The sequence below is a fragment of the Amblyomma mixtum genome, chromosome 2 (assembly GCF_055824585.1).
Source record: "Amblyomma mixtum isolate Tamu chromosome 2, ASM5582458v1, whole genome shotgun sequence".
Taxonomy (NCBI): domain Eukaryota; kingdom Metazoa; phylum Arthropoda; class Arachnida; order Ixodida; family Ixodidae; genus Amblyomma; species Amblyomma mixtum.
Genome location: NC_143013.1, coordinates 209,981,592 through 210,008,263, shown reverse-complemented (window position 1 = coordinate 210,008,263; position 26,672 = coordinate 209,981,592). Strand labels below are relative to the sequence as shown.

The following is a 26,672-nucleotide window of genomic DNA, read 5'->3' as shown; positions in this document are numbered from 1 at the left end:
ATCTCCACAAAATGGGACTACACTTTGAAACGGAACGTCTCAGACAAAGAAGAAAACCAGTTGACATTGTGGAAACTGGTTGCCGTACTCGATCCCTTCCAGAAGCTGCTGCTGAGTCAGTGATTTCATGACTACCGACCTCTCTTTATTTCCTTGATGGACTATGTAGGCTCGCTTCGTGAGGAGTTTAACCAGTACTTGCTGGCAGCAAGCCCCACAAATGAAGATGTTGAAGTGATGGACTATTGGAACGACGCAACTGTGCGTTACCCAAGGCTAGCAAATGCAGCGTTGTCATTGTTGTGCCTAGCTAATAGCAGCTGTGACGTTGAGCGAACGTTCTCTCCGCTAAGGTACCTGCAGAGACCAGACAAGTCTCGGATGGAAACCGAGATGTTGCGCATGCAGATGATTATGTACAGTCAGGCCGGAATGAAACGCGAACAGAGCATGTCAAGGAAACAAAATATTTTACCTGCCTACTTTCAGCTGAAGTGTACAACTAGCCTGATTCATGTGTCTGGGTAAAGGGCCTACTGAAAGGTATAATCGAAAATAGGTTGTAAAGGAATATCTCGCTGCAAAGCAGAAATATATGACATATGCGTGTTCGCGTTTCATTCCGGCCTGACTGTACGTTAATAAGGACGTGTAGAACGTCGATGACCAGCCCTCGTGAATAAAATGTTTCTTTTCTCAAAACTGACCGTTGCCTCTGATTCCGAGTAATAATTAATTACCAAAGAAACGCCAAATTTTGCAATACTTTCTTGAAAGCAGCCCAAAATATAGCCCTAATTGTTATACCACGTTTAGAGCAAATCGAATAAATTATTAGTTTCCAAATTTAACCCGATAAAACCCGAATTTCGGAGTTTTTCCACAAAAAGCCCGATTTCTCCCCTATTATCAAGCCGACAAATAACGCCCGATTTTTACCCCCCCGAATTTGAATAAATATAAAACCCGAAAACGAATAACCCTAAATATACATTAACGATTTACCCGCTGGCATATCTTCTTCCTTGCGACTTTTTGCGGATGACTGCATCATTTACCGTCCTATCATTTCCATGGATGATCACCTGACTCTCCAATGTGACCTGAACCTCATCTCGGAATGGTGTACTAAATGGCAAATGACGCTTAACTCGACAAAATGCAAGATTGTCTCTTTCAGACGCAAGCATACAAACTCTACCTTTTCGTACATCATAGATAGCACCGCAGTGTCTCGGGCACTATCGTACAAGTATTTAGGTGTTCAGCTGACGCATAATCTTTCATGGGCCACACACATTCAAGCCATCTGTTCCAAAGCCAGCAGGTCGCTAGGGTACCTGCATCGAAATTTGCTAACCTGCCCTAATAGCGTAAGAAAACTGGCATATCTCACAATCGTACGGCCGCAACTAGAATTTGACTAACCTACATGGTCTCCATATCGAAAATACTTAATCAGCATGTTAGAATCCATCCAGAACAGAGGGGCTCGCTTCATTACACGCAAATACAGCCCTCACTACAGCATAACAGCGATAAAACTTGAGACCGCCCTCGAGCCTTTAGACATTCGCCGTTCCATTGCGCTTTTGTGCTTATTTCCTAAATATCTTTACAGCTCAAGGCCATCTCCATTACCTCTTGAAACGCCTACACGCATTTCACGCCGCCTGCATAACCAGAAAAGCATAAAACGCATTCACGGAAGGGCCCTCGCTTTTAATTCATCTGAACTTCCATGTGTCATCGCTCTTTCTAATGATCTTCCTGACAGCATCGCATGCATCGGCAACCATCAACCATTCCAGGATCAGCCACGTAAATATCTCACATGACATCGCTTTTTCTCCTATCTTTGATTTTCTTTGTCCCAGTGTACTTCTGTTCCTTTGTTGCCGTTGCGTTTCGTTTTGGCCGTATGTCCGGCATTCATGCCACTAATAAGTACCTTGTATCCTATGTATAATTTCGCCTTTAATTTTTGCCTTCTACATTAGTTTCTTTTTACTTAATCTTTTGTATCTCATGTTGTATTAATTAGTTTCTTTTGCACATTTTGTTGTTCTTTGCCCCCCTTACTCAATGCCCTTCAGGGCCCTGTAAGGTATTATGAACAAATAAATAAATAAATGAGATGAAAATAGGTTGGCCGATCTAATAGGGTCGATGAGTGAGTGATGATGTGGACGCTACGTCTAAGCAGTATAGATGACGATGGATTGTTCGGCGAAAGACCCGCTGCCACGAGGTGCCGGATTCTCGTCGGCTTCAGCGTTCTTTTACTCATCACTTAACCGTGCCCCTTACATCACGCCAGCATCGTACATTTCTCACCGCACTAGCAACACGCTTCAAGTTTTTCGCCCACCTGCCCGACCTGTTACTTTTTCAGCCTCCTTCTTCCCACGTGCAGCTAAAGATTGAAACGGCCTTCCCCAGCATATCGTCGACATCACCTGTCCTTTATCATTTGCTAGCAATCTGAACAAAATTTTTTTAACATAATCACAAATTGCATTGTATTGTACCTTTCTAGCTCATCCCACCCCCTATGCAATACCCCGCGAGGGGTCTCTAAGGTAATAAAATGAAATGAAATGTAATGAATGAGGCAAACCAACAGCGGGTGGTTGACATCAGCCTCAGTATTTCTGGATTTGCTGATTTGACACCCGCAGCGGGAATATGTCTCGAAATTGAGGCCCCTTTCTAGTTACGGCAGGAGTGAGGGCAAGCCCGACCCGGACCCTCCGAAGCCCAACCTCCTCTCCGTGGGGAGGAAGATTCACGAAAAAAAAATGATGGAAGATTTGCGTACTTAGGCAAACTGCCAACTAGGTGTGCTAGCACTTCAGTTTTCGCTTCGGCTCCGGTATTCAGATCCAGATGGCAGTTGTTCATAGACGCCTGGGAGACCTTGCTCCGGAGCTCGGACCCTGAGCTCCAGCTCACCGCCGTCCAACTGGCTGAAGAGGCCGCCGGGATACAAGAGATCCTGGCCAGCATCTCACGCGACTACCCCATGCGGCCGGATCTCTCCTGATCCTCCTCCCTCAACTGAGGGTATGGGACAGGGGAGGTCTGGGTGAGGTAGTCTCATTCTGTTGGACAATAAATGTTTTTCACTCACTCACTCACTCGGATAGCGATAATGCGTTAACGCCATATATGCGGAATTGGTCATTCTCTACATTCATACATCCCTGGGGTCTTCCTACCACGTGCAGCGGTAAGCGGTCAAGCGATGCTCCACTACCCTTCTATGGTAGGTGCTGCCATCGGTGGGATTCGGTTTGCTTCGGATGGGTTACGAAATATTAATTGAGCTCCCGCCTGACAAGGTGGGCAGATTGCTAAGTATATATGCATATACGTATATGCCTGGGCAGACAGCCCACCACCTGTCTGGCAGGCGAGCAGCCTGCCACAAAACTGGCTTCAGACAAATATACAGGCAAACAGACAAACACACAATTGCTAAATGCGGAGAATGCCCACTATAGCTGTAAGTGCTCGCACACTAAAAAAAGATATTTGTTGGCGGGCACGCAACGCACGTCAATTAAGAGCATAGATGTATGAGAGGCTTAAGTTCATCAACTGGACCAAATGGAAGATGGCAGGCTACCGAGGGAACGTTTAAATATTTTTTTTTTATCTCAGAAACCTTCGTCGTGATTGCCCATACTATACGTGCCAGCCTGCGTCGGTTCACTTTATTGATAGTCGGTGTTTTTATGTCATCTAGTTTACCTTTTCATTGCCTTCGCTTCGTGCGCTTTTGCAGGGTAAATTGAGCATTATATGGTGGAGCGCACGTCATTTAAATAAATAGAATTGAAATATGGGATAAATCTAGAACAAAATTCAAAGGACTGAGTTTGCAAACAAAATTTAAACAGCAAAACGCGAATGCAAATGACTGACCTCCAGACGCATAAGAAAAATTGGAGGGGGTGTTTAGCTCCGCCTTCAGGGTATGCCGCGATAGCATAATGGGTTAAATAATACCCGTATATGCGGAATTGGTCATTTTAGGCTTTACATTCAGATCTCTGGAAGTCCCCATACCAACCACTCCTGGCTCACTGATGCAGCGGTTAAGGGTTGCGCCAATGCTCTGCGATGGCGGGTGCTGTCACTGGAGAGGATTGTGCGGCTCAGGTTGCCCTTCCCAAGCGAACAGTCATTAATTTAACAGCCACCTTCCACTATGGTCTCTTCGCTCACTGTCCAGTGGCCAGGTTGGTTACACACCGCAAGGTCACATGGCCCACCTGGCTGCTTCTCCGGTGATTTTTCGCTCGCAACGCCGACGACGACGCCGAAATTTCTGCACAACTGGAGCCTCAACGCTGCCTCATTAAAATATTGTTGCTACGGCAAACACCTAAGACCATAGGGGGACAAAGGCACCTCCCATATTCCTCCAATGAACACTGTTCTCCGCCGGCTACCATCGCCTTCGCCTCCAAACTTCCTAATCTCATCCGCCCATCCGACTGAATACATCTAATCAAACTAAAGCACTTCAAAATTCCACGCATTTACTGAGCACCGTATCATTGAGAAATACCGATGAAATAGTTAATGCATACAATAGATTCTATACAAATCTCGGTCGTGGCCGCAATCACGGAGCTGGTAGTGTGGAAGGATCGCAGTTCCCTCCGGCGAGGAACAGTGCAATAAAGAGAGCTTTACAAACAAACAACCGTAATGTTGAAAGAACTGTAATGTTATCTTAATGCTTCCGTGAGACGACGTTTACTAAGAAAGGTTGGCCTGCGATGGGACGTTGCAGACGACTATACCAAGTGGACTCTAGATAATCGCTATATCACGAACTTTTGCCGATTTTTAAGCGAGGCTTGTTTGCACTCCTTTTTATAACTTTCTTTCCTTTTTCATTATGCCTGATGGCAAACAGCTCGAATAAAAAAAAACTAAAAATAATGCACAAGAAAAGGGGTGCCAATAAATGTGAAGGTCAGTGTAGCAGGAGGTGAAAGAATCAGGTGGATGGGTGAGATTAAGAAGTTTGCGGAAGTAATGAGGCCGTGGGTGGCACAGGGCAGGCATATTTGGAGGACAGACGGAGAGACCATTATACGGCAGTGGACGTAGTAATAATCTGATGGTGGTTATGATGGCATACCTTTTATGGTAGTTGTTTGTCTTATATGTCAAATCTTCTAACCTCATGAGGGCACCGCGGCTAGGCCACCTTACCAAAAACCCTAAGATTCTTTGGCGAAATCCATCTTAAAGGCGTGTCATTCTCCTAAAGGCACTGCCGCAATGCGGCAAAGCCACCTTGCCAAAAAAAAACTGGCTACGTGGTGAAGTCCACCAAGCAGGCTTGTGGTTGCGTTGACGACTGACAACGCCTGACGGGCTGCCGGCATGCATTGGGCCAGATACGCTGTCCTCGCTGCATCCTTCACCACAAACCCAACGAAGCTTTTCTAACCCATACTAGAAAGGGTAACAGACAATAGCCCTTGTTCCTGTGGTAATTTGGCCATTTGCAAACTGCTATTATTCCGTGCTTACTGACGCTCTTCGATGATATAGCATCGAAATAAGTTTTTTTTTTAAATAACTGTGGTTAATTCGTTTTCCGTTTCTTATGAGTATCTTAGCCCCTCGTAGTTCGCAGAGTACGGAATGAGTGAATTACGCAAATAGGATTCTGAACGTAAACATGATGGCATTTGCATTGAAACCTCAAGAAATTAAGAGTTTCAGAAACACGTAAAACTTCTCAACGTTCTGTGAGTTTAGATTATAACATCGTTTTCAGTTTGGTACACAATGACCAGAATTGTAGCGTCAGTTTCGCTCCTATATAACGTCTTTCTAAATAAAAAGCTTACAGTCCGAATGATTAAAGTGAACAACCAACGCCGTGAAGAAAAATGTTGAAAGCTCATAGTGTACAAGGTGTAACTATACACTATGTTGTACGCATAGGTCGAGAATAGATATATAAATTATTTAATACACATACACACAAATATTACGCGGCTACTTAGTGATTATTAATACAAATGTTCAGAACAAAAACACCCGCTGAAAAAGTAGGCACGTGGTCAAGCAATATCGAAACACCACGATCGAGTGCTAGGCCTAGACGTACTTAAAAGGACCGAAGGAGAGGTTGAATGCCGAGAAGACGGAAACAGTGTGAATGGAATGGCAAGGTTTTTTGTGCCCATCGTTTAAAAGTTTGCGTTAGCGGCTTTATGTTGTAGCTACCTTGAGGCGGCTGTTGTCATCATGACCTGACAGTCGGCTCAAGCGAACGCGTAGGCGTAAACCTTAATACACATAGGCAGGGACCGAGTTCCCTCCACCCTGTGTTTTCGCTTCGAACCGGGTGCCGAGGAAGTGGCACCGGGGTGATCTTACCCTCGTATTACTGTGAAAGGCATTCTTCGAGAGCGACTCCTGGCTTATTACAGCAACCGCCTCCCCGCCTACCCACTGTGGAATACAATAATACCGTTCTTCCTGAGCACACTCCCGGTTAAATCCTTTTTCACGTGCAAGTAAAAACGGTCACGAATTCAGCCGCCGCGGTGCAGAAACCTGATTCGAGCCCTCGCGGCGGCTTGAGCGGTCAGACAGAGGAGGATCCAAGATGGAAATTTTTCGCCGCGACGCGCAGCTCAATCGCTCACTTCGCTCAGTCGCTTGCATGTGAGCCAGCCTTACCCCTGCCGTCGGTTGGCCGCCGCTGTGGGTGACTGTTACTGAATTCCTCTTAAAAGCAAGTAGACACGTGCCCTGTTGATGAAGTGGCTTCACGCACCGCTTACTCAAAGGCACGGCCACAAATAGAACCGAGAGAAGGGAGCATAAAAATCAGCGTGCGCTCACCTACGACGAGTGATCAGCGCTATAGCTGGTTCAAGAAGCGACTAACGCAGTGATGACGATACGGCGGCTGCATTTATTAATACGAAAGCATTAAACGCCTCATGCGAAGGAAAACTCGTCACCAGAAATTGCCCACAAAGTGTGTCCGCAAATTATGTCCAAAGGAAGTGGTACCTCTCGCGTGACCTCTCCGAGAAAAAAAAAAAAATTCGCCAGCATTGGGGTTCGAACACAGGCTCTTTGAATGCCAGGTGGGACCACGATGAATGTGCCACCAAGGGTCGTTGGTTCAAGCGCAGTTGAGGGGCAGAAGTGAACGCTATATGCTATGTACGACGTTAAAGTGTGTTGGGGCTGTGTACAGAGGTTAGGCAACGATGACTTGCAAAAATAAAGTTGCTGCTTTCATCCAAGGGTCACGCGATGTGTCACGTGACAACAATGACTTGCAAAAAAGAGTTTCTGGCGTTATCCAAGGGCAACGCGATAAGTTTAACGTGACAACGATGACGTTCAACAAAAAAAAAGTTGACGGTCAAACGCAAATGCTTTCGTATTTCTCGAGTGCAGCAAGCTGCAGTGCTCTCCAAAATTTTTATGTTACGACAAGGTTACATTGAATGTTTTGTAGTCTGTGAACTCTTATCTACTAGCAGATAGTCTTCTCCTTCCTTAAAGAGAAACTGCATAGGTTTTAGAAATCAACGAGCTTAAGAAGGTCGAATGTGTGAAACTTGCAGGTAAAGCATGCGAAGTCTATTTGGGCTAGCGCGTGAAATAGTAAAGTAGTCGCCGATTAAAATCCGGACGCTCTTCGAGCTTCTCCGCAGCGCACAACGCCAAGTGGGGGGCGCATGATCACGTCATCGAAGGTATCGGTATACATTTCCAACGCGCAAACGCCTGCTTTGAAGGAAAAAAGCAACGCCACCGAAGGCAAACCCCAACGAGAGTTGTTTGGCAGCGTCTAACGAGTCAGGGCAGGGTGTGGCTGACGACAGCGGTAATTTGAAATCATACCTTCCGTGACGTCGCGCTGAACTTTCCTGCACACCGCGAGTGCATTGAGCAGAAACGCAAAATTCAATCGTCCATTACGTCACTTTTTGAAATGCTAGTGCAAAAACACTTGGCATGCTTTACCTCCAACATATATAGATTTCAATCCTTGAATATCGCAAAATTCTCAAAAAAGTGCGCTGCAGTTCCTCTTTAAGGAACATGTCAAATTCACCGTCAGCGCGTAAGCTGGTAGCAGGAATTCCTGCTGCTGCCTGTGGCGGCGCCTGATCCCCTGTGACTATCCCACGAAGTCGTTCTCGCGTGTTGAGCCGACGCTGTTTGTGTGGGAATCTTTCTTGAAAGCTCAGCGTGATGAACTGGGCGCGAGCTCTATCACTGGAGTGAACGCGAGCGCAGACCTGACGTCGCAGCTGATCCCAAATAACTCTTCTGTACGGTGGCAGCAGCGGGTGTTAGTTATAACTTATTCGTTTTAAAGGCTCCAGTTCTAAGTATTCTGTTAATTTTTCGCTAAACTGTTCAGTAAGTATCTTCGGAAGTAGCCTACTTCTAAACATAACAAAGGCTGAAAGCAGGCAGAATAGAAATACAACTCGGATCACTGAAAACGAAGTATACTTTGAGGCTAAAATGCTGCAGGCTGAGAATGACCATAAGATTTTCTGGGATATGAGTAGGTAGATTCGAAACGTTACAAGAATGGTACTTTTGTGCATTAGTCCGCCGTTAAGAAATTGCTGCTAATGTCCTTTTTCTTTAGTCTAGAAGCACAGTATGCGCTTCTTCACAGCAGCAATTTATAAATGACCAGGTGACAACCTTACCCTCTTAAGCATGTAAATTTCTTAAAAGAAACAAAACTATGCGCATGTGCGTAAAAATCACGAAATAATGAATGGCTAACCTAAAACGAGAAAAACCAGGCGTTCAATAAAGAAAGCGACCGTCCTGGACAGTCTCCTTTTCGTTTTGATTCAATAATAGGAACAGGGGATGAGACGGAACAAATGCTACCGAGTGATGATCGCGCTCATTACTTCATTCTGCAGCGCTAGCTGTATAAATGATTGTGGGGTGGCTACGTTACGTGCCTCGTCGGAACTACTCTGACGTTACACAGCCACGACGTGCGTACCGTGTAGCGCATGGTTTGTGAGCGTACGTCATTCAGTCCTTCGCTACCGTGGCAGAAATCGGTCGGCCGTTGTAATACTCGGAAGTACTGCGCGAAAGTTGCGCGCCCGAGCGGTCGAGCGCAAGCTTAAACGGTGAGATCAAGACGTGGCAGCATGCTATGACGAGAAAATAATAAGAAAACAAAGCAACGGGCAAACCACGATTGCGCAACCAGGACGTCTCAGCGCCGGTTGAACCACAACACGTCCGGCTTGGCGCGACCAATCAGAAAAAAACTTTCAGATCTCGCCGAACTCCAGCGGTAATTACAAGCCTAACAACTTCACTAATCACTCGCTTCATAGGAAGGCGGCGTTAAGCAGCAAACTAGCCCCCAAATTCACAGCATCCTTGATGGCGGATTGGAAAAGATTTTTGTGTTGTTCACGGCCGCTGAAAAAACTACCTTGAAACTACGATTATTGTTCTGAATTCATGTTCCGCTTTTTCTTTTTGCCAAGTACATTAATCCAGTGTTAAGAGCCGCTGTTAACCACAAACGGCACTGGAAAACCTCTTGGCAAAGGCAAAGCTGGAAAAAATTACTTTGTTCGGCACTTGCGCGAATGCAGACAGCGTCCGAGCATCATTACAACTTGGAGAGTCACGAAAAGCCAAACAAAAATGCTTGTTGTGGTTTTCAATCAACATCCTTCCGGCCTTGCAGTCAGCAAGCGTTTGGAAGCAGATACTCATCATTGTCACGCTCTGATTTTGTTCTATGTCCCGTGGATATGCCTGGGGCCATTTGTGCCTGGTCACTAGTGCCCTTGCTGCATAACTCCTCGCAATGTGTTAGGGAGCCCCTCGTTATTAAAAAGTGCTCCGCACCTGATCAATCTTTATTGCAGGTCTATAATTGCAGCGATTATCGCGCAGTTGGCCCGGATTCCAACCGCACTACATTGCCCCCCTCTCTTAATTGTCCGCAGCGAATACACAAAGCTGGTGTGAGATGACTTCATCACAGCAGACGTGTGCACCTTTGTTCATTCTGCTGCTCTATCGCCTTCGGTCAGGGCGTTACCACACATGCACGTAACTTGCTCTGCGCCGGTTTCAGTAATTGCTCGGGCGATGCGCGGGCGGTTGGTTAGAGCTTATATTTAAAATCCTTTACGACAATGTGTGCAGAACCATATCAAGCGATCCATGCAAAATGTACGCAAAAAGGCAGTGTCTTCCTCCTCTCTTCTGTAGCGGAGAGTATCAGCATAGAAAATTATAGCACAGCTTCGACCTCTCTAATTTCGTTATAAATAAACCTCTATCTTTCGGTGGTAGCGCTGGTGTAAACTGAGTCTGTTGCAATGCTCAGACGACACATGCTTGCAGCTACAGGATGTTTCACATAATTTAACCAAGGATTTATAAAAAACAGTCCGTCGGAGCTGGTTGAAACCAACGACATATGGTTTCCTCTCATGCAGCACTCCTGAGAGTTTTTTTTAATTTCGGCTTCTTCAATTAATTACCAAAATTAATTTACTCAAATTTTCTATTTCACTTCAGGGTCACGTGTGCTTCGTTAACTTGCAGGGGTGTTCAGAAACAACCGATCCAGTTCCTTGGCAACGTATACCTCTTACGTGGTCCTTTTTTTTTCTGGCATTTAAAGAAAGCCCGAGAAATATGAAAAAAAAGCACGATGCTGCGTTCATGCGCCACCATTCCCCAGAGCTCCCAACCGTGTTTTAAAAGAACGAAACGTGCGCGCTGACCGTGCCCAAGTGACAGTCCGCCCCTCAGTTCGACGGGCAGCCAAAACGTGGAAATAAAAAAAAAAAACGGAAGCTACCTTGAAATATGCTACTTCAGTGCCTTCCCTTCTTGTTTTTTTTCCATCCGTACAATGGCTCCATAAAATCGTCATCTAGATTAGTTGTCGGTGGCCTGCCTCTCGCTTATCGCAGATCACGACTCGCGCTTGCTATGTTTCGGAACAATGCGGTACCGCAAGAGCGCTATCAAGTGATTTTATTTTCCAGAAATTGCGGGCTTACTTAAAATGCTAGAAGAAAAGGACCATGTAGAAAGTACACCACCCGTCAAAAGTGTACGGCCCAGGGGGTTTGCTTGTGAGGCCTATTGCATGCCCCGTTACGCATCCTCAGCGACCGTAACCTCTTCAAAGAGGAATGGCTTCGCGCCCTCAACCCTCCCAAGCTTTGGACTGCTACATAAGCTAGGGAGTGCCGCTGAACAGCTTGGAAGCAAACTGCTTGGGGTGTGCACGTTTGACAGAGGCTGTACTTTGGTACAAAAAACTGCGTCTTGTGTTTCGCAACCCCCTGTATAACTGACAAAATGCACATGATTCTAAAGCGGCCGCCGCGGTGGCTCAGCGGTTATGGTGCTCGGCTGCTGACCCAAAAGACGCGGGTTCGATCCCGGCCGCGGCGGCTAGAATTTCTTTTGGGGAGAAATTCTAGAGGCCCGTGTACTGTGCGATGTCAGTGCACGCTAAAGAACCCAAGTGGTCGAAATTTCCGGAGCCCTCCACTACGGCGTCTCTCATAGCCTTAGTCGCTTTGGGACGTTAAACCCCATAAACTAAACTAACTATTCTAAAGCGAATGCTAAATAATTTGCATAATTAATATTAAATAATTAGACAATAAAGCGGAAAAAAATACTCTGAGGAGAGCCACACGACGGGTAACAATATGTCGTTAGTCTCACCCACCCCCGATGCGCCCCTTTTATCTCTTGGTTCAAGTTGCATAAAACACTGTATATAGCGCGAGAAATCCATGACTCAAGCAAACATCGCTGCTGAACATTGTACGCTTCTTTTCTTTCCGACGTTCACTCGTTCGCCGAATGTGTCCTCGAGGTCACGGTATTATTTCCTCGGCCCCTGATTCATTTGCATCTCGAGCATCTATACCGGATTTAGGAAGGGCAATAATAGGTGTTTGTGATAGACACTGAGGTATAAGATTGTATGAGCCTTTCGGGCTCCGCCGGCCGCCCAACTACCCATATCGCAACCAACTGCCACCTCTTGGAAGGCTGCCCCTGCCCGGCACTGAACCGACCGACTAGCGACGGCTGATGGAGCGTGCCTGACGAATCATGCCCGCCAACGGAGTCCTGGACTGAGGGCTCGGCCTGAAAGAGTAACCGAGAGCCCCGTTTCCTCCACCCTATGCGGCTGAATTCTCGAAAACAAAAATTTTTAGAAAAGTTCACGGGCATTTATAACACTTCTTTTGAAATAAAAAAAAAATTACAGAAGCTAAAAAAGTAAGAAATTTCGGATGAGCGAGGAAGCATTGCATTTATTAAGAAACGAAATGAAATAAACAAGCTATATGAGCAGTCTGTGTCCTTCGGGAACATCTTGATCAGCACTTCAGGAAACACTGAAAAGTAAGAGATTCAGAACTTCGCCCCTAAATAATTTCGCGCTGCTAAAAAGCAATATCTTTTAGACATTTTATCCCACAAATAGACGAAGTTGAAATCTATGGAAAATGTTAACTCAGTACTTGGAAACTCGGGAACCAACAACAAAAATTATGCAAGACGAAATTTAATTGAAAGGGGCTCAGCTAGAGGATGCTGCTACCGTAAACAGTACTGTTAATTAAAATAAGGAAATCCCTTATTGGTACCCTGCGTGATCGATATGTATTGTGAGGATGTAAAGCCAGGTGGAGATAACTGAGAATTACTCCTAATGAAAAGGCACAGCATTAACGTTGTTTTATAGTCAATTAATTGATATACAGGACCTATCTCTAAACATTTGCAGAGAGGCGAAGTATGAGAATGGCAACTGGCTCATGAGATTAACCGAATGGCTCGTTTTGGATATTCAGTAACGATAGAGAGAGTTAGAATAGGCATGGCCCCACGATTCTGAGCAGTAAGATAGGCGCCTATGAAATAAAATGAAATATATTGTTTTCAGGGTATCTATAAAAATGCTATAAATATTTTAACAACATTCAGAAAACACAGGATAACATTTTGCCAAGCGATAGGATGTGCGGCTGCCAGTGAAGCAGTTCATCCAGTACCTTATTCGAGTCACTCGTTCAAAAACTAAGATTGGATATGAAGATCCAGAGAATTTATTAGCGGTGACCTGCGAGCTGTACTGAATAAAATATGTGTTTTGCCTATAGTCAAATACAGAACGCTTATAACTAAAAAAGTATGATTACATGTTTATAGCATAAATGTAGTAATACATAAAGCATATGTACAAGAATCGCTAGACATTATCAAGGCAGTGTCGTCAGCGCACATAAATGCCATGAATTTAATGTTTTAGCCTCGGCTCAGGGTAGCGTTCATATTCTTTTCGGCTCGATAGAAGGACATTATGTATGAAGAAACAATAAAAGCTAGGGAGAATGAAAAACGCTATGCAAGTGAACGCGTTAAGACGTGTGCGTATTGCCAAAATGGTGATGCTGCGCTAGCATTCGAGCGCACGTAAAAGGGAGCATCTACAGCCTTCGCGTCGTAGAACGTGCAGCGACCTTAATTGTTTTAGGGAAGGTGGCCATAGGAATTAAAACATGTTCCTCCCGAAAGGCGGCTTCGCCAGCGTCACTGCGTCGTCCCCGCTGCTTCGATGGTTCGCTGACGGCTGAGTCAGCAGCGTAGGCGACGGAGCCCCGGTCGGAGCGCGCGGGGAGTCGGTTTCGAAGAACCCGCATCGCTTGTACGGGTTCATTGGGGAGGCGGCGGGGCATTTGAATGCGGCGGCGAATGGCCGATAGTTCTTGAGCGGCAGCGTGCAGGAGAGGCGTTGCCGCTCGCTCGGCTCGCGGGCGCAGTACGCCTGGCAGAAGGAGACGAAGAAGGCCTGGTCCTCGGACAGGCCCAGGAAGTCCCGCTGCTTCTTCCACCAGCGGGCCCGGTCGCTCATGGAGCGGGTAGTGTTGAAGGCAGCGTAAGCTGGGATGCAGGCGACGCCATTGTACATAGTTGGCGCAGGCGTATACAAAGACGATGAGAATCCAGCGGGTAAGGGCACCAAAAGTCAATAGAACTGATTTTCCATATACTAAATGTTAGTATAGAATGCCCCTAAGCTGAACATAAAGGCCAAACAAAGCTTTGACGCTGAAATGTAGTTTTTGTACCAATATTCCTTAATGAACTTTAATGGTATGCGAGTGGCAGGTGACACAGAAAAAGGCAAGTAAAAATTACCGCTGTGAGGCGTTTCGTGCGAGTCCAATGACATCTAGTATAGAGCGGCAACTTCTTGCCCACCAGGAAAGGCTCCAATATTAGGCACTTAACTAAAGACTCCAATAAACGGCACTTAACTATAAAAGAACAGCAGACATGTAACTGCGATATGTCATATGGTCGGTGTTGATTTCCTGTCAATCATTTTTGTGTGGGCTTAATCCTGTAGATAGATTTCCCTTGGTCCTGGAGCCAGAGTTCGCCATCGTTCGCTATCAGCCCTGAGGTTATACAGGCAGCAACTACCAATGATTCGTTAAAGATGAGCCCCGAAATGAGTACTGGGAAAAGATGGCGCCAACATTTGCTGTGAGAGACCTCGTGGCAGAATTTACTACTGTTTCTCGCAGAGAGAACAAGCATTGAGGTAACAGCACAAACTACCCAGTGTGCTTCTAGCGACACCTGTAAAAGGCAGGTTTTCTGAGGGACGCGGTGTCGCATTGCAAGCAGCGTTTCTATCGTACGAAGAAGTTAACAGCCGTGACAGTGCTGAGTAATATGATCGTCTTCTGACTACTAAGAACAAAGCGAGAACGTGTCGTCCTGCGAACTAATAGGAATGTGCCACCTGTGGTTATGCAAGTTCTATGTCTGTGGGCCAAGCACGGCTCTTTATTGAGGTTGAAGGCGGGTGGAATATGTTTTTTTGAGCTATTGTCCCTCTTCGCCCGAGGAGACTGTGGTAGATCTATTTTAGTGCGATAGCACATATAAAGGTCGTTCCTCGCATATGGCCATTGTGTGGTTGTCTGAAGCCTGTTTTCTGGCAGGCTGCCCACCTAGCCACTGGTTTGTGGGCAACCTGCTCAGGAGGGCCTTACACACAATTAGCGGTTTCTGACGATTTCATAAGGTAACGTGACCTTGGTGGCAAGTGGACGATAAACGCAAGACAGTGGCCACACAACACTAACACACGTAAATCGAATTTGGCCTAACTACTCGAATCGACGTGCATTTTTTGTTCACCTTTTGCCTGCCGCAGTGGAGAGAAAGAGGATGAAGTGCTGTTTTAGAGCTATCGTCACTTTTCGCTTAAGGCAACTAAAAGATGTCTCTGGACGTTTCCTTCGTTGCCCGCCACAACTCGACCAGCACGCACCTATCTCTATGGCGGCGACCCCTTCAAAAGGCTCCAGGGTACCGCCAGAGCCGTTGGTACCGGGAGCAGCTGCTCCACAGGCGGCGGTCCTTTGCTCGTACTCGTGGTAAGAGGCCCTGCCCCACCAGAGACCGGACGCTGATCCGCGACCCTCCAGGAGAACGCCGCGAGGGTCGAATGCTCGCGCCAGGGCTGCCGCGTACTGGGCACCCAGTCCGGCCATGTTCACGGCACGGCCGCCGCCGTGAACGAAGAGCGGACTATGCAGGGCTTGCAGGGAGACGGCCAGCTCGTTTGCGTAGTAGTGGTACCTGCACCCGCACAGAGGGCAGCTGAATGCAGACGGAGTCGATCTTGTGGGCAAAATGCTAATTTTCGAACGCCATTCACTCTAATGCCTTACAGCGAGAGGGTAGAATGAGACCCGTTGGAAAAATGTCTCTCTCGCACTGCTGTTCCATCATAAGTTCTAATAGCTTAGAATCAAAACCAGCAAGTGCTCGTACAGGGTGTGCTACGCATAAGTGCAACAAATCAACGCCCTGTTCTGCGCCTTGCGTGGCTCTAGCTGTGGACGCCCAGCATAGTTAGCGGAATCATACCAGGTGGCATGTATACCCACACACTGTGTAATGTGCCGGCGTTAGATGCACCCGCAGCCGGCGCTGAGCGTGCAGACGAACCTCATGCACAAGTGTTTGCATTAATCGCAGTCTACCCCGCATGACATTTTGCTGCTGGATTTAACGCCGAAGCTGTATTAACAGCCTTTGCCGATCTTTTGAATGGCTTACTATTGCCGTTGTGTTTCTGTCCGTTGCTGTACGTTGCCAGCATAATGACTGTTATGCTAATAGCGAACACGAACAACTTTTTCTGCTATTTATTATCAGCAAGGCACCCTATTGGTGTCCTATGGCAGTCTTATCTATTCCGTGCGAGCGCAAGATAGCCAATAACAATATTTTTCAATGTATCCGAAGATTAGACCATTCCCATCAATAATGTTAATAGCAGTATCCTATAATATTCCCCAGTTGCCTCATAATTAAAGCTGATGTTAAAGAAAGCTGGGCATGGGACGGCAACCAATAACTGCTGCTCTCACCTCGCGGAAGCCGACAGGATTATGTCAGCTGCAAAAAGCCGGGGATTTCGCTTTTCTGTATTGTGGTTACACGGTTCTAGCTTGCCTGGGAGTGTTCACAATCGTCGGGGAGGTGCCAGGGCATGGTTTAGCTATATTTATCCCGTTTCTCTTGGTATGGCCATATCTACGCAGTTGTCAAGCCCACAGGTACTCACGACGGAGTAGTTGATAATTTGTAGCAACATAGCATAGTGGGCGAGTTGGTATTGCATCTTTAAGGAACGAAACAGCGCAACTAAAACGAAGGACCCAGAAAAAGAGAGACACGAACACGCGCGTGTTCGTGTCTCTCTTCTTCTTGGTCCTTCGTTTCAGTTGCGCTGTTTCGTTCCTTAAAGGAGTTGATAATGCCGGAAGTTTACTTTTGGCGCATTCTACGAATGTACTATAACCGATGGAGCTCTATTATAGCGTTAAACAAAAGACTGCGCAGCTTAGAGCTCCGTCACAAGACCTAAAGCGAAAATAAGCTCTGTTCTCCTTCAAGGGTGTCTCCAAATCAGTTTTATGGGCTAACAATTTCCAGCATTATCATAAATCCTAAGGACTGTGGCCTAACATTGAAAGGGCTAATAAAAATCAGCCGCAACCACTGGCCCGGGCTTTTCCAGCAAGGAGTGGCCGGTGCTCCCACGGACGTGCAGATAAGAAAACTGTTAAAAATAAATAAAAAGAAAAGAACTGCGCGCTGTCGTATAATATTACCAGGATCATAGCATTTAACTTGCCACATCTGTCGCAAAGCTGTAATCTGATGAAACTTATCAGCCTGAACATACAATTCAATATATTTAGCTAGAATGTGGTAGTATTCATCCATATGCAGACGCAGACACAGTAAATATCACCGAGGTTGAAGATTCACATATAACAAAGGAACTGTAAACACATTTGCAATAGATTTTAGCAAAAAACGATTGGACTGGTGGCCTGAAAACAACACAGTGATCTGAAAATATCAGTGCAAATCCAAAATCGGCGTATATCATAAAAGTCAATAAATCTGTATTAATAAGGGTAGAATTTCTAGTAGTACCGCAAAGTTTGAGAAATTAGCTAGGGAAATATATAAATGTGTTTATGTGCACCGAGCATGGCAGCACCTGCCACCACCACGTTTCAAACCACCACCCACACCTAACTTGACCGCGGCTTTCACGCCTCCATCGCTCAAAAGCAACGCGCTCCCTCTAAGCGCACGTTTTTAATCTGTTTTTTGCATTTTTAGGACGCAATAAATTGTCAGTCGCTGGCAAATTCATCGTACAGATATGGTGTGGGCAAGACTGATGGCTGTGCTCGTCGGCTCGAAGAAACCAAAATCCCTTACCAAGGACGAATGATTGCGAGTACGCACGATGAATTACAGGCGTCGACGCGGTACGCCAGCACTCTTGCTCACCTAGGGCCGTAGCGTGAAGGTCACCGCACGCAAAGATCGATGGTGATGATTCACAACACGACGCTATGATAATTACAAGCATGACAGGTGCGCACGTCCGGCACTGTTCGTGTATTCCCCGTCGAACTTGAATAGCAGGAACGTCAGAAACTATCAGCAAAGGCCTGAAGTAAGAACGTAGGGCGAAACGTGTAAATTTCAACCAAGTGTCGCATTTTAATCAACTTCTCAGTTTGATGTCTGTTAAGTCTGCATGCAGTTCTGGGAACTATTGTTATCCTTGCGAAATTTTAAAGCACAAGAAAGAGCTGAATTGGGTAGTTAGGGTAAATAAGAAAACTACAGTATCTGAACTTAGCAAATGCCCCTAGTTCCAAATGCCTAGACAATTTGCCGCTTTCAGGCAATTAAAATAAAACTTCTTCTTTTCTAATAGTTTAGTGATCTTTTGTGGCATAAGTGGTTATGGCACTCCGCTGCAGACCCGTAAGATGCGGTTTCGATCCCGGGCGTGGCGGTCGCATTTCGATGGAGGCAAAATCCTAGAGGCCCGTGTGCGGCGCGATGTCAGCGCACGTTAAAGAACTCCAGTCAGTCGAAATTATCTGGAGCCCTCTAGAGCCGCTGTGCGAAATTAAACCCCATAAACCTAAACTCTGAAGAAAGTGAGCTGTAGTGTTTTGTCCTGGCCTTGCCTCTTTGTCTTCGTCTTGCGTATTGCTAATCTACGCCCCACAAATACAGAAGTTTATTAAAGCGTGCTCGTCGCTTTCAGCTGCAGCCATTAGCGAAGCATTTATGCACGCACCTGAAGAGGGTGCGCTGGGAATGCACGTCCTCGGAGAGGAAGGCGTCCTCCAGGTCCCGCCTGCCTAGCAGTGCCCGGCGCGCAGCCAGGGCGTCCAGCCAGTACCGGAACAGGTCGTCCCTGGGCTCCGGGAAGTGTTCCAGCAGGGTGTCCGTCTCGGAGGCGTTCATTTGGGCCTCGGGAGGCCACAGCGCAGTGCTCACGCGGCGGAGCTTGTCCACAGCCACCTCACGGCTCTCGGCGTCTATCCAGGGCGTCTTGAGGAACAGGTCGATGGCTGTCTGCGTGACGCTGGTGAGGACGCCGTCCACCGCAGAACGGACGGGCGTCGGGTACCTGGTGTTGATGTAGCTGCAGGCAGTGCAGTGATCGGGAGTCAGTTTTTGAACGCGAACATAAAAGCCGAAGCGAGATTTGTGGTTCCGCGTGCTGTGCCAGGAGGTACCAGTACTCAGTTAAAAATAATAAATGTCACGCTAATTTGTAGATTAAGCGATGGTGCAAAGCTATGGTGTCCATAACACCTGTGAGCCTCACCGTCTTTCTACATACCAGTTCAGTCTCACTCACGGTGCAAGTTACACAGGTGAGGACGCAGCAAGACAAACGCAATGGACGCCAGCAGTCAGATAAAGTACTACTGTCGCGCATATGAACCGGGCCTTTCATCGCAGCTTTTTCCTTCTAACCAGTTGTGAAACTTCGCCGGCAGGAAAAAACGTACAAAAACTAATTCGCTGACACGAAAACACTGTGCTGTCGCGTGGCGCTGGTTCTTACCGGGGTGGCAGGTTCAAAGGACGTCTCTTTGTGCCTAGCCCGCTAGCGGACTTAGACGAGCTAGGCTCGTGATCGGCCGACTATGGAATGGAGTGAAAGAAGAAAGAGAGAAAGGGGTGCCGTAGTGGAGCGCTCCGGAATAATTTCAACTACCTGGGGATTCCCGGCCGTGGTTACCGCATTTTGATGGAGGCGAAACGCAAAGGCGGCCCTGTGCTGTGCGATGTCTGTGTTCGTCAAGGATCCCCAAGTGGTCGAAATTATTCCCTAGCACTGCACTACGGCATCTGTTCCTCTCTTTTCTTTCACTCCCACCTTCCTCCCTTCCCTTACGGCACGGTTCTGGTGTCCGCCGAGATGTGAGACATTACTGCGCCATTGCCTTTCCGCAAAAACCAATGTTCTGCCTCGCGGCGCATTTTTTTTTTTTGCGTTTGGCCGGTCGCCCCCTGTTCCGCGCAACCGCGCCAGACGCATTACGTGAGCGTGTTTTTTTTTTCAGTATTGTTTTTTTAGGCTGGCGGAAGATAGTGCAAGCAGTAAAAAATGCAAGTGCCGGCGGCAAGCAATAAAGCCATCGATCCGTTTAAGAAACGAAAAAGCGAGAGAACACCACGCTTCACCTGCTGCTTTGTCACCAGGCGCGAGTCAACCGTGTGGCAGGTTCAAATAACGTGTGACAGTTGTCTCTTAGCGCCTAGGCCCCAAGCGGATTTAGACCAGCTTGGCTCGTCATACGCCGACTGTCAGTTGTGGCTAAATGCCAATTCAACTAATGATTTTTCTGACTGCCAGAAAGAGTCGGTTTAAGGCGAGTTGGGCTTGTCCAAAGCAAATTGTTGATTTGCCGAAAGGTTGCACCACGGGTACTATACTAATGATTTGGTACCATTTTCGAAAAATATGTGTCAGGTAGGGTTCTACAGGGACTAAGGGCCTTAATGTGCCGTGGAGGGGTCTTTGCTTCCTCAACCTCTATACCTTACACCATGGGCTCGCTGCAATAAAGGCAGCTATTCTCATCAGCCCTCTTTCAAAAAAGCAGCGTCAAATTGCTTCAAAGGCAGCTATTCTTATCAGCCCTCTTTCAAAAAAGCAGCGTCAAATTGCTTCAAAGAGCCAGACAATCGAACCCACACAGGCGTTTGTACCTGTCACCCTATGTCCCTGCGCATAAGAATGTTTTTTTCATTTCACTACAATACACCAGGAAGCTTAGCAGAACATGGCATTCTTGGAAGCATTAGCTTTTTCCTAGTGGCCGCAACTAAGGGTGCTTTCTTCATGCCTAGCAACCCACACTCTGGAACAAGCACACAGAAGGCAGTCTCGGCCTGGGCCTCTAGCATCGCACCTCGAGAGAAAGGCCACCCCGAAGGCCCTGTGGGTGGCCCAGAAGCAGTCGGCGTGGCGGCTCTCCACCAGCCGCGTAGCCGCGGGTCGCCCCGGCAGCACTGGGTCCGCCATCCAGCCCAGCAGCTGCACCAGTGTCCAGGCCAGCTGGTGGAGCACCCTGTCCGCGGGAAGCGAGCTCAGCAGGCCGTCCACCGCCTGCAAGAGCTTCACGTTGGTCGCCAGCACGCGGTCGTTCTCGGTCACCCTGCAAATGAAGTACGCGCACTTGTATTCCCTACAAGCCAGCAAGGGCGCTGCTGCTCAAGAAGCAATCTGCAGAATTGTTGCGAACGACGCAGTAAAGTGCTGGAATTGGCTGGTTGCAGTTCACCATAGGCGTGTCCGGTGCTTCAGGTGCCCCTTGCACGGAGCGGTTTCAAAACTGTGGAGACAGGGCTCTGCCACTTATGTTTTGCCATCAACCAACAATAACCAGTGCGATGAAAAATCTGATCGGAGAAGCGCTAGATTACCGACTTTTAAGCACCCGGAAAGGGACTGAAGGAAATCGATGTTAATTTAGAATGCTCCACAACTTTGTGCATCCAGTCTTTTGCTTAGCTCTGGCACCTGATAATGCATAAGTGCCCAAGTGATTGAATATTTGTAATTTCGAATGTATACACACAAAAAAAAAATCAAACTCGTTTATACCACTCGTGTCATATTGTCATTGTTTTAATTAAAACTTTCGGTAATGCGCCTTCTCACACCCTCAGAATACTGGCAATCGCCTCTTCGACTATTTCATCGGTGCTGTGGAGGAAGGCAACAAATAATATTGCAATTTTCGCGTCTTATTATTAGGCTGTTTTTTTCCTATTGTTTGTGTATCGGCCGTTGCAACTCCCACTTGAAGCTGGGATACCTCGTACGCCCCTTTTAGACACATTTCCTTTACGCAGGGATAAATATAAGGACAGAGCAACACCCTCCACGAGTACCATATGCTCCGAAAACAGCCTACGAATGAACACCAGTTGGCACAAAATTTTTTTTTAAATAGTAGCTATGCTCATTTAGCCTGGCCTACCAGGTCTCCAAAAACAGTTTGATATGCGCGGTAAGTGCACTTAAAATGTCCGTAATACAAGGTGCAATCAGCCAGAGGAAAACACACCTAACGAATCAACACCTGCTCCTTCTAGAAACGGGGTGGTAAGATTGCTGCCAGACTTCGAGAGGGTTTGTTGAGTGTTCCTGCGAAGAGGTTTTCGCTTTAGACAGTCGCCCATACCTGTGCTGCGTCTTGAGGTACCGGTTGAGAAGCGTGACCCACTGCGTGGAGCTGACTCCAGGCGTCGCCAGCCTGTGCATCTGTTTCATCGCGAAAGCCAGCTCCCGTTGACCGCCGCTGGCCGACTCGGAAAGGGCCCCGGCGACAGCGTACTCGTCGTGCCGCAGCTCTTCCACATCCCTGCATCGTGGTGGCACAGGCGGGACGCCGGTTGTAAGCGTGAAGTAGTTTGTTCATCATAATCATCTTTCGCTTTTACCCCGTTTGTCTACAAGTGAGGCCTCGTATTTATTTTTATTTTTCCGTTTGGCTGCGAAGCATGGCTCGCCCTCTATCGGTCGAGTCAGAAATAGAGACGAAATCTCCCAAGATGTTGTGTGACACCTCTTTTGCCTGCTCGCCTTTGCTCAGTATTTACGTGTCATGAAAAAAGATCTAGCACTGAATGAGATGCAAGGAAAAAAACAAATAAGAAAGAAAGAAGGAAAAAAAGAAAGAAAGGAAGGAAGAAAGAGAGAAAGAAAGAAAGGAAGAAAGAAAGAAAGGAAGAAAGAAAGAAGGAAAGAAAGAAAGAAAGAAAGAAAGAAAGAAAGGAAGAAAGAAAGAAAGAAAGAAAGAAAGAAAGAAAGAAAGAAAGAAAGAAAGAAAGAAAGAAAGAAAGAAAGAAAGAAGAAGAAGAAAGAAAGAAAGAAAGAAAGAAAGAAAGAAAGAAAGAAAGAAAGAAAGAAAGAAAGAAAGAAAGAAAGAAAGGAAGGAAGGAAGGAAGGAAGGAAGGAAAAGCAGTAAAAAGGAAAGAGAAGAGAAGTTTGCTCTGTTTATTTATTTAATCATTTATTTATTTATTTACAGGTACAACGGTCTCAAGGAGAGCAAGCAAGTGGACGTTTTGTCCAACATTTTCTTTCGATTAACATCCTGTCTTTGACATGTGACGCAGGAAAGGAAAATGAATAAATGTTTCAGGGAACGAATAAATGAGCATTTAATGAATTAATAATTGAAGAAAACATAAAGAGAACGAAGATTGTTCGCTGCCGTCATCGGAAGCAGAATAATATTGCTACGCATATGACAGGGGGTCAGTCTCGTTAATGCATTGATTTCAAGCAACGTGCTCCCTAGTGGAGGTCAGCTTTGCGTCTTTCGACAGCGATATCTTTAATTCCATGACTTACATCAGCGCCGATAGCACTTCGCTATTTGGGATGAATATTAGTTTTCTGCGAATATCCGTATACCAGTAGCGAATAACCACACTAATATTCGATACGTGTTCGATTCGTTTTCTACGTACAGTATTCGGATTCGATTTGACTCGCTACGAAAGTTAACCTATTTTCACAGGCATATCGGTTTCAAAAAAAGTGCTGGTCCCACAGCACTAGTGTAAAACAATAAACGAGAGACCAGAAAAAATTGATGTTAGGCGTTTGAATACGGCTGGTGTGAAAGCGGTGCAGTCGGCGCTCTATGCGTGCTGTGAACAGAATTTAAAACCAGAGACATTTGCAATGAAGACGCTTGTACAAGTGAAAAACAGAAGATGAAGTAAGCAAGGCCAAGCGATTCTCAATTTCTCAGGCTGCTATGCACAAAACTCCCGAAAAAAAGTTTGCAATCTGATTTCTACTGTGGAGCTGGTCTCATATGCGTTTTTTTCTGGTGTTCTTGAATTTTGTGCTTTCAACGTAAATATTGATTTACAATCGCGTGAATAGATTTGCAGCCAGAGGAACGCAATGCGATGGCCTTTCTCTGCAAACTGTCCATTCGCATTAATTAACCATACTTGACTTAGTTGGTAACCGGTGCATGGAAGGCATGCAGTGAATGTAAGGCCGCTCTAACACAACCCTTTTCGTCCAATTCTATTAGATTCTTGCCACCCAGCTCAATGCAGCGACAGCGAACGCATCGGACAATCGAAGTGCAAAAATAATCGGAACGAACTTGAATTTGAATGAGATCAATATATCACTGCATTTTTCTGTGGATAACAAAGCACCATATCACCGTGCAGGCAGTAATGAGGCCTACAATTAAAGAGCAACTCCTAAATGCAGTAAAATATCCACGCTTGGAAATTTGCTGTTAGTCACGTATGAGTATGTTCAGCGACTTTTTTAATAAGCAGCGTCTCGTATTCACATCGGCTAATCTACTCCAGGCAAACGATCTTTTCATAATTATAGGTTGGGTGCATGCGTGATAAGAACTGCGCTGTCATGGCCCTGCAAGAGTTCCACTACGGCGTGGAAACATGTTCCCATGCTCTCGCTATTTCTGACTACAGAAAACTCTGGATATAACACATAGGCAGCTCTTCTATCTCCTTAGTGGAGAAAGATTCGTGTAAGAGCGTTCGTAAGATATGTTTTTATAGCACAGTTGTGACAACAGCGTGTAGATGTACCGCGAAGCACGCAGACAAGAAAACAAACGACACGATTTCGTGTGCGGCGCTCCTTCTTCGAAAAGTGTGCGGCGCCGCCGCAATGTGGCGTTGATTTCGTAAAAATCGCCAATAGTAATTGTGATTTTGTTTTCAACGCCTCAAAGGAAGGGAGTCCAACTTGTCTGGTCTGGACAAAGGTGGGTAAGGATCTTTTTTTTTCAAACATTTGACCCTCTGTTTAGGGGCCAGCAGTAAAAAATATAAAGGAAGAAGAAGAAGAGGAAGCCGGCACCTATCCTTGTTGCGTATGGCTTGCGGTTCGAGACTACTTTGTGGGAAAACAGTTTTAAGAGCAGTTGCAAAGATAAAATTAGTGGTCTCTAATAAAAACCACAATGCCAAAATATATTTTGACTATATTTCAATATATTTTTTGTGGCATGAATAAACCGACGGAAGGGTCTGCAGATATGTTGTTGGCCACCTGTCAGGCAAGCTTTTAGTGTGTGCCGGCCAGGTTCCACTCTATGTGCTTCAAGGTGTCTGGCGTACCTCTGTTCCCATTGTTGAAAGGACAAACGGCATTATACAAACCAAACTTCAGTGTAGGTGGGCTGACATAACCAGCCAATGTGTTCCAAACGTTGTGCGTCCGTCTTGTGAGCATTTTAGTTATTAAATACAAACAAATGCAGACCCAGACGTTAAGAAAAATTCACTACCTAAACTAAAAAATCATGAAGAAAGAAGACTACTGTAAATATGGCAGAGATGACAAGAAGAACACAAACATAGGGAACAAAGGAGGGTGAGATTCGTGGTGCTCAGACAGCCTTTCGATAAGAGGACATGTCTTCGTCAGACGGAGTATTAAATAACGTGAACAACGTCAGACGAAGACAAGTCCTTCTTGTCGAAACGTTGGCTAAGCACCTCGAGCAATTCTCCACCATATTTGAAAAAAAAAAAAACTGCATGTGTCGATCGAATCGCATAACCAGCCTGGGGTGGGGCCTGATCTGGGTGACTATAACCGACAACGCATTCCCTCACCAGAGCAGAATTTGTTCTCTCTGGTGTAGTACTTGGCAACAGCCTCCTATAAACAAAGTAGGCAGAGAGGGTGAAGAACAAACAAGGGTTCATGACATCCTCTAGTCGAAATCAAGAGGAAGAAATGGGCTTGGGCAGGGCATGTAATGCGAAGGCAAGATAACCGCTGGTCCTTAAGGGCAAGGGAGTGAATTCCAAGAGAAAGAAAACGTAGCAGGGGACGGCAGAAAGTTAGGTGGGCGGATGAGATTAAGAAGTTGGCGGGGACACGGTGGGCGAAGCTTGGAAAGGACAGGATTTATTGGAGAGACATGAGAGAGGCCTTTGCCCTGTAGTGGGCGCAGTCAAGCTGATGATTATGATGATGAATTATTTTGCTGGCAAAATGTTAATTTCGGTCTCGCGAGATAAGAAGGGGCCTACAACGTTGCCTGTACCTTTGGAATAGTGTTCATTAGAAACGTAAGTCTTGTAGAAATTTCTTTTCGGAAATAAATGCTTATTTCCATGCAGTAAGATTTATTTAAAAAAAGTATGAAGTTTTCAATGTAGCCGCGTACCATAAGTGAATGTAACTTTAAAGGGGTAGAGACACCACATTTTTGTGTTGTACCTCTGGGTTGTCAATAATGCGCAGCGATTCAGTGAGCATGGAACACCATCTTAGAAGCATGAACTCGCATTATATAATTAATAATCGTATTATTTGTACCCAGCAGTTTCGGTTTCGGTTCGTAGTTGCCAGGTTTTGCCAGGCTTTTACATGACGTCAAAAACCAGACAATGCGTTGTCACGTGGGTCCGGAAAGCCGTGACGACGTTGTAGGCATGTCGTCTGCTTGACACGCACGTGGTGCGCGTAAACACGGAGAGCCGGGCGGAGGGCAAGTCGCAATGCCGAACAGCTCCGAGTCGGAAAGAAGAGTTTTTTTCGGCGAAGACACCAATTATGAGGAATCGCGGGATGACGCAGACGAGGAACTACACTAGGCCGACGGGACCCCGATGGCGACGCGACAGCGACGCCGACGGTCGCGTCGGCC

At 46.3% G+C, this 26,672-nt stretch overlaps 1 protein-coding gene across 2 annotated transcripts in view; it reads right to left on the bottom strand.

Annotated features, from left to right (window-relative positions):
* The window catches only part of LOC149362442 (neprilysin-1-like), a 53,051-nt gene that overhangs the window by 11,946 nt on the left and 14,433 nt on the right, over positions 1 to 26,672 (bottom strand). The window contains exons 4-8 of one of the 2 annotated variants that reach the window (XM_089569717.1): positions 22,182 to 22,361; positions 20,904 to 21,149; positions 18,770 to 19,120; positions 15,410 to 15,720; positions 12,361 to 14,004 (exon numbers count right to left, since the gene is read on the bottom strand). In XM_089569717.1, coding sequence (XP_089425843.1) covers positions 13,616 to 14,004; positions 15,410 to 15,720; positions 18,770 to 19,120; positions 20,904 to 21,149; positions 22,182 to 22,361 — 1,477 coding nt within the window. In that variant the 3' untranslated portion in view covers positions 12,361 to 13,615. Of the gene's footprint in view, positions 1 to 12,360; positions 14,005 to 15,409; positions 15,721 to 18,769; positions 19,121 to 20,903; positions 21,150 to 22,181; positions 22,362 to 26,672 lie in introns of those variants that run through there. The other variant, XM_089569718.1, reaches the window with a different exon arrangement.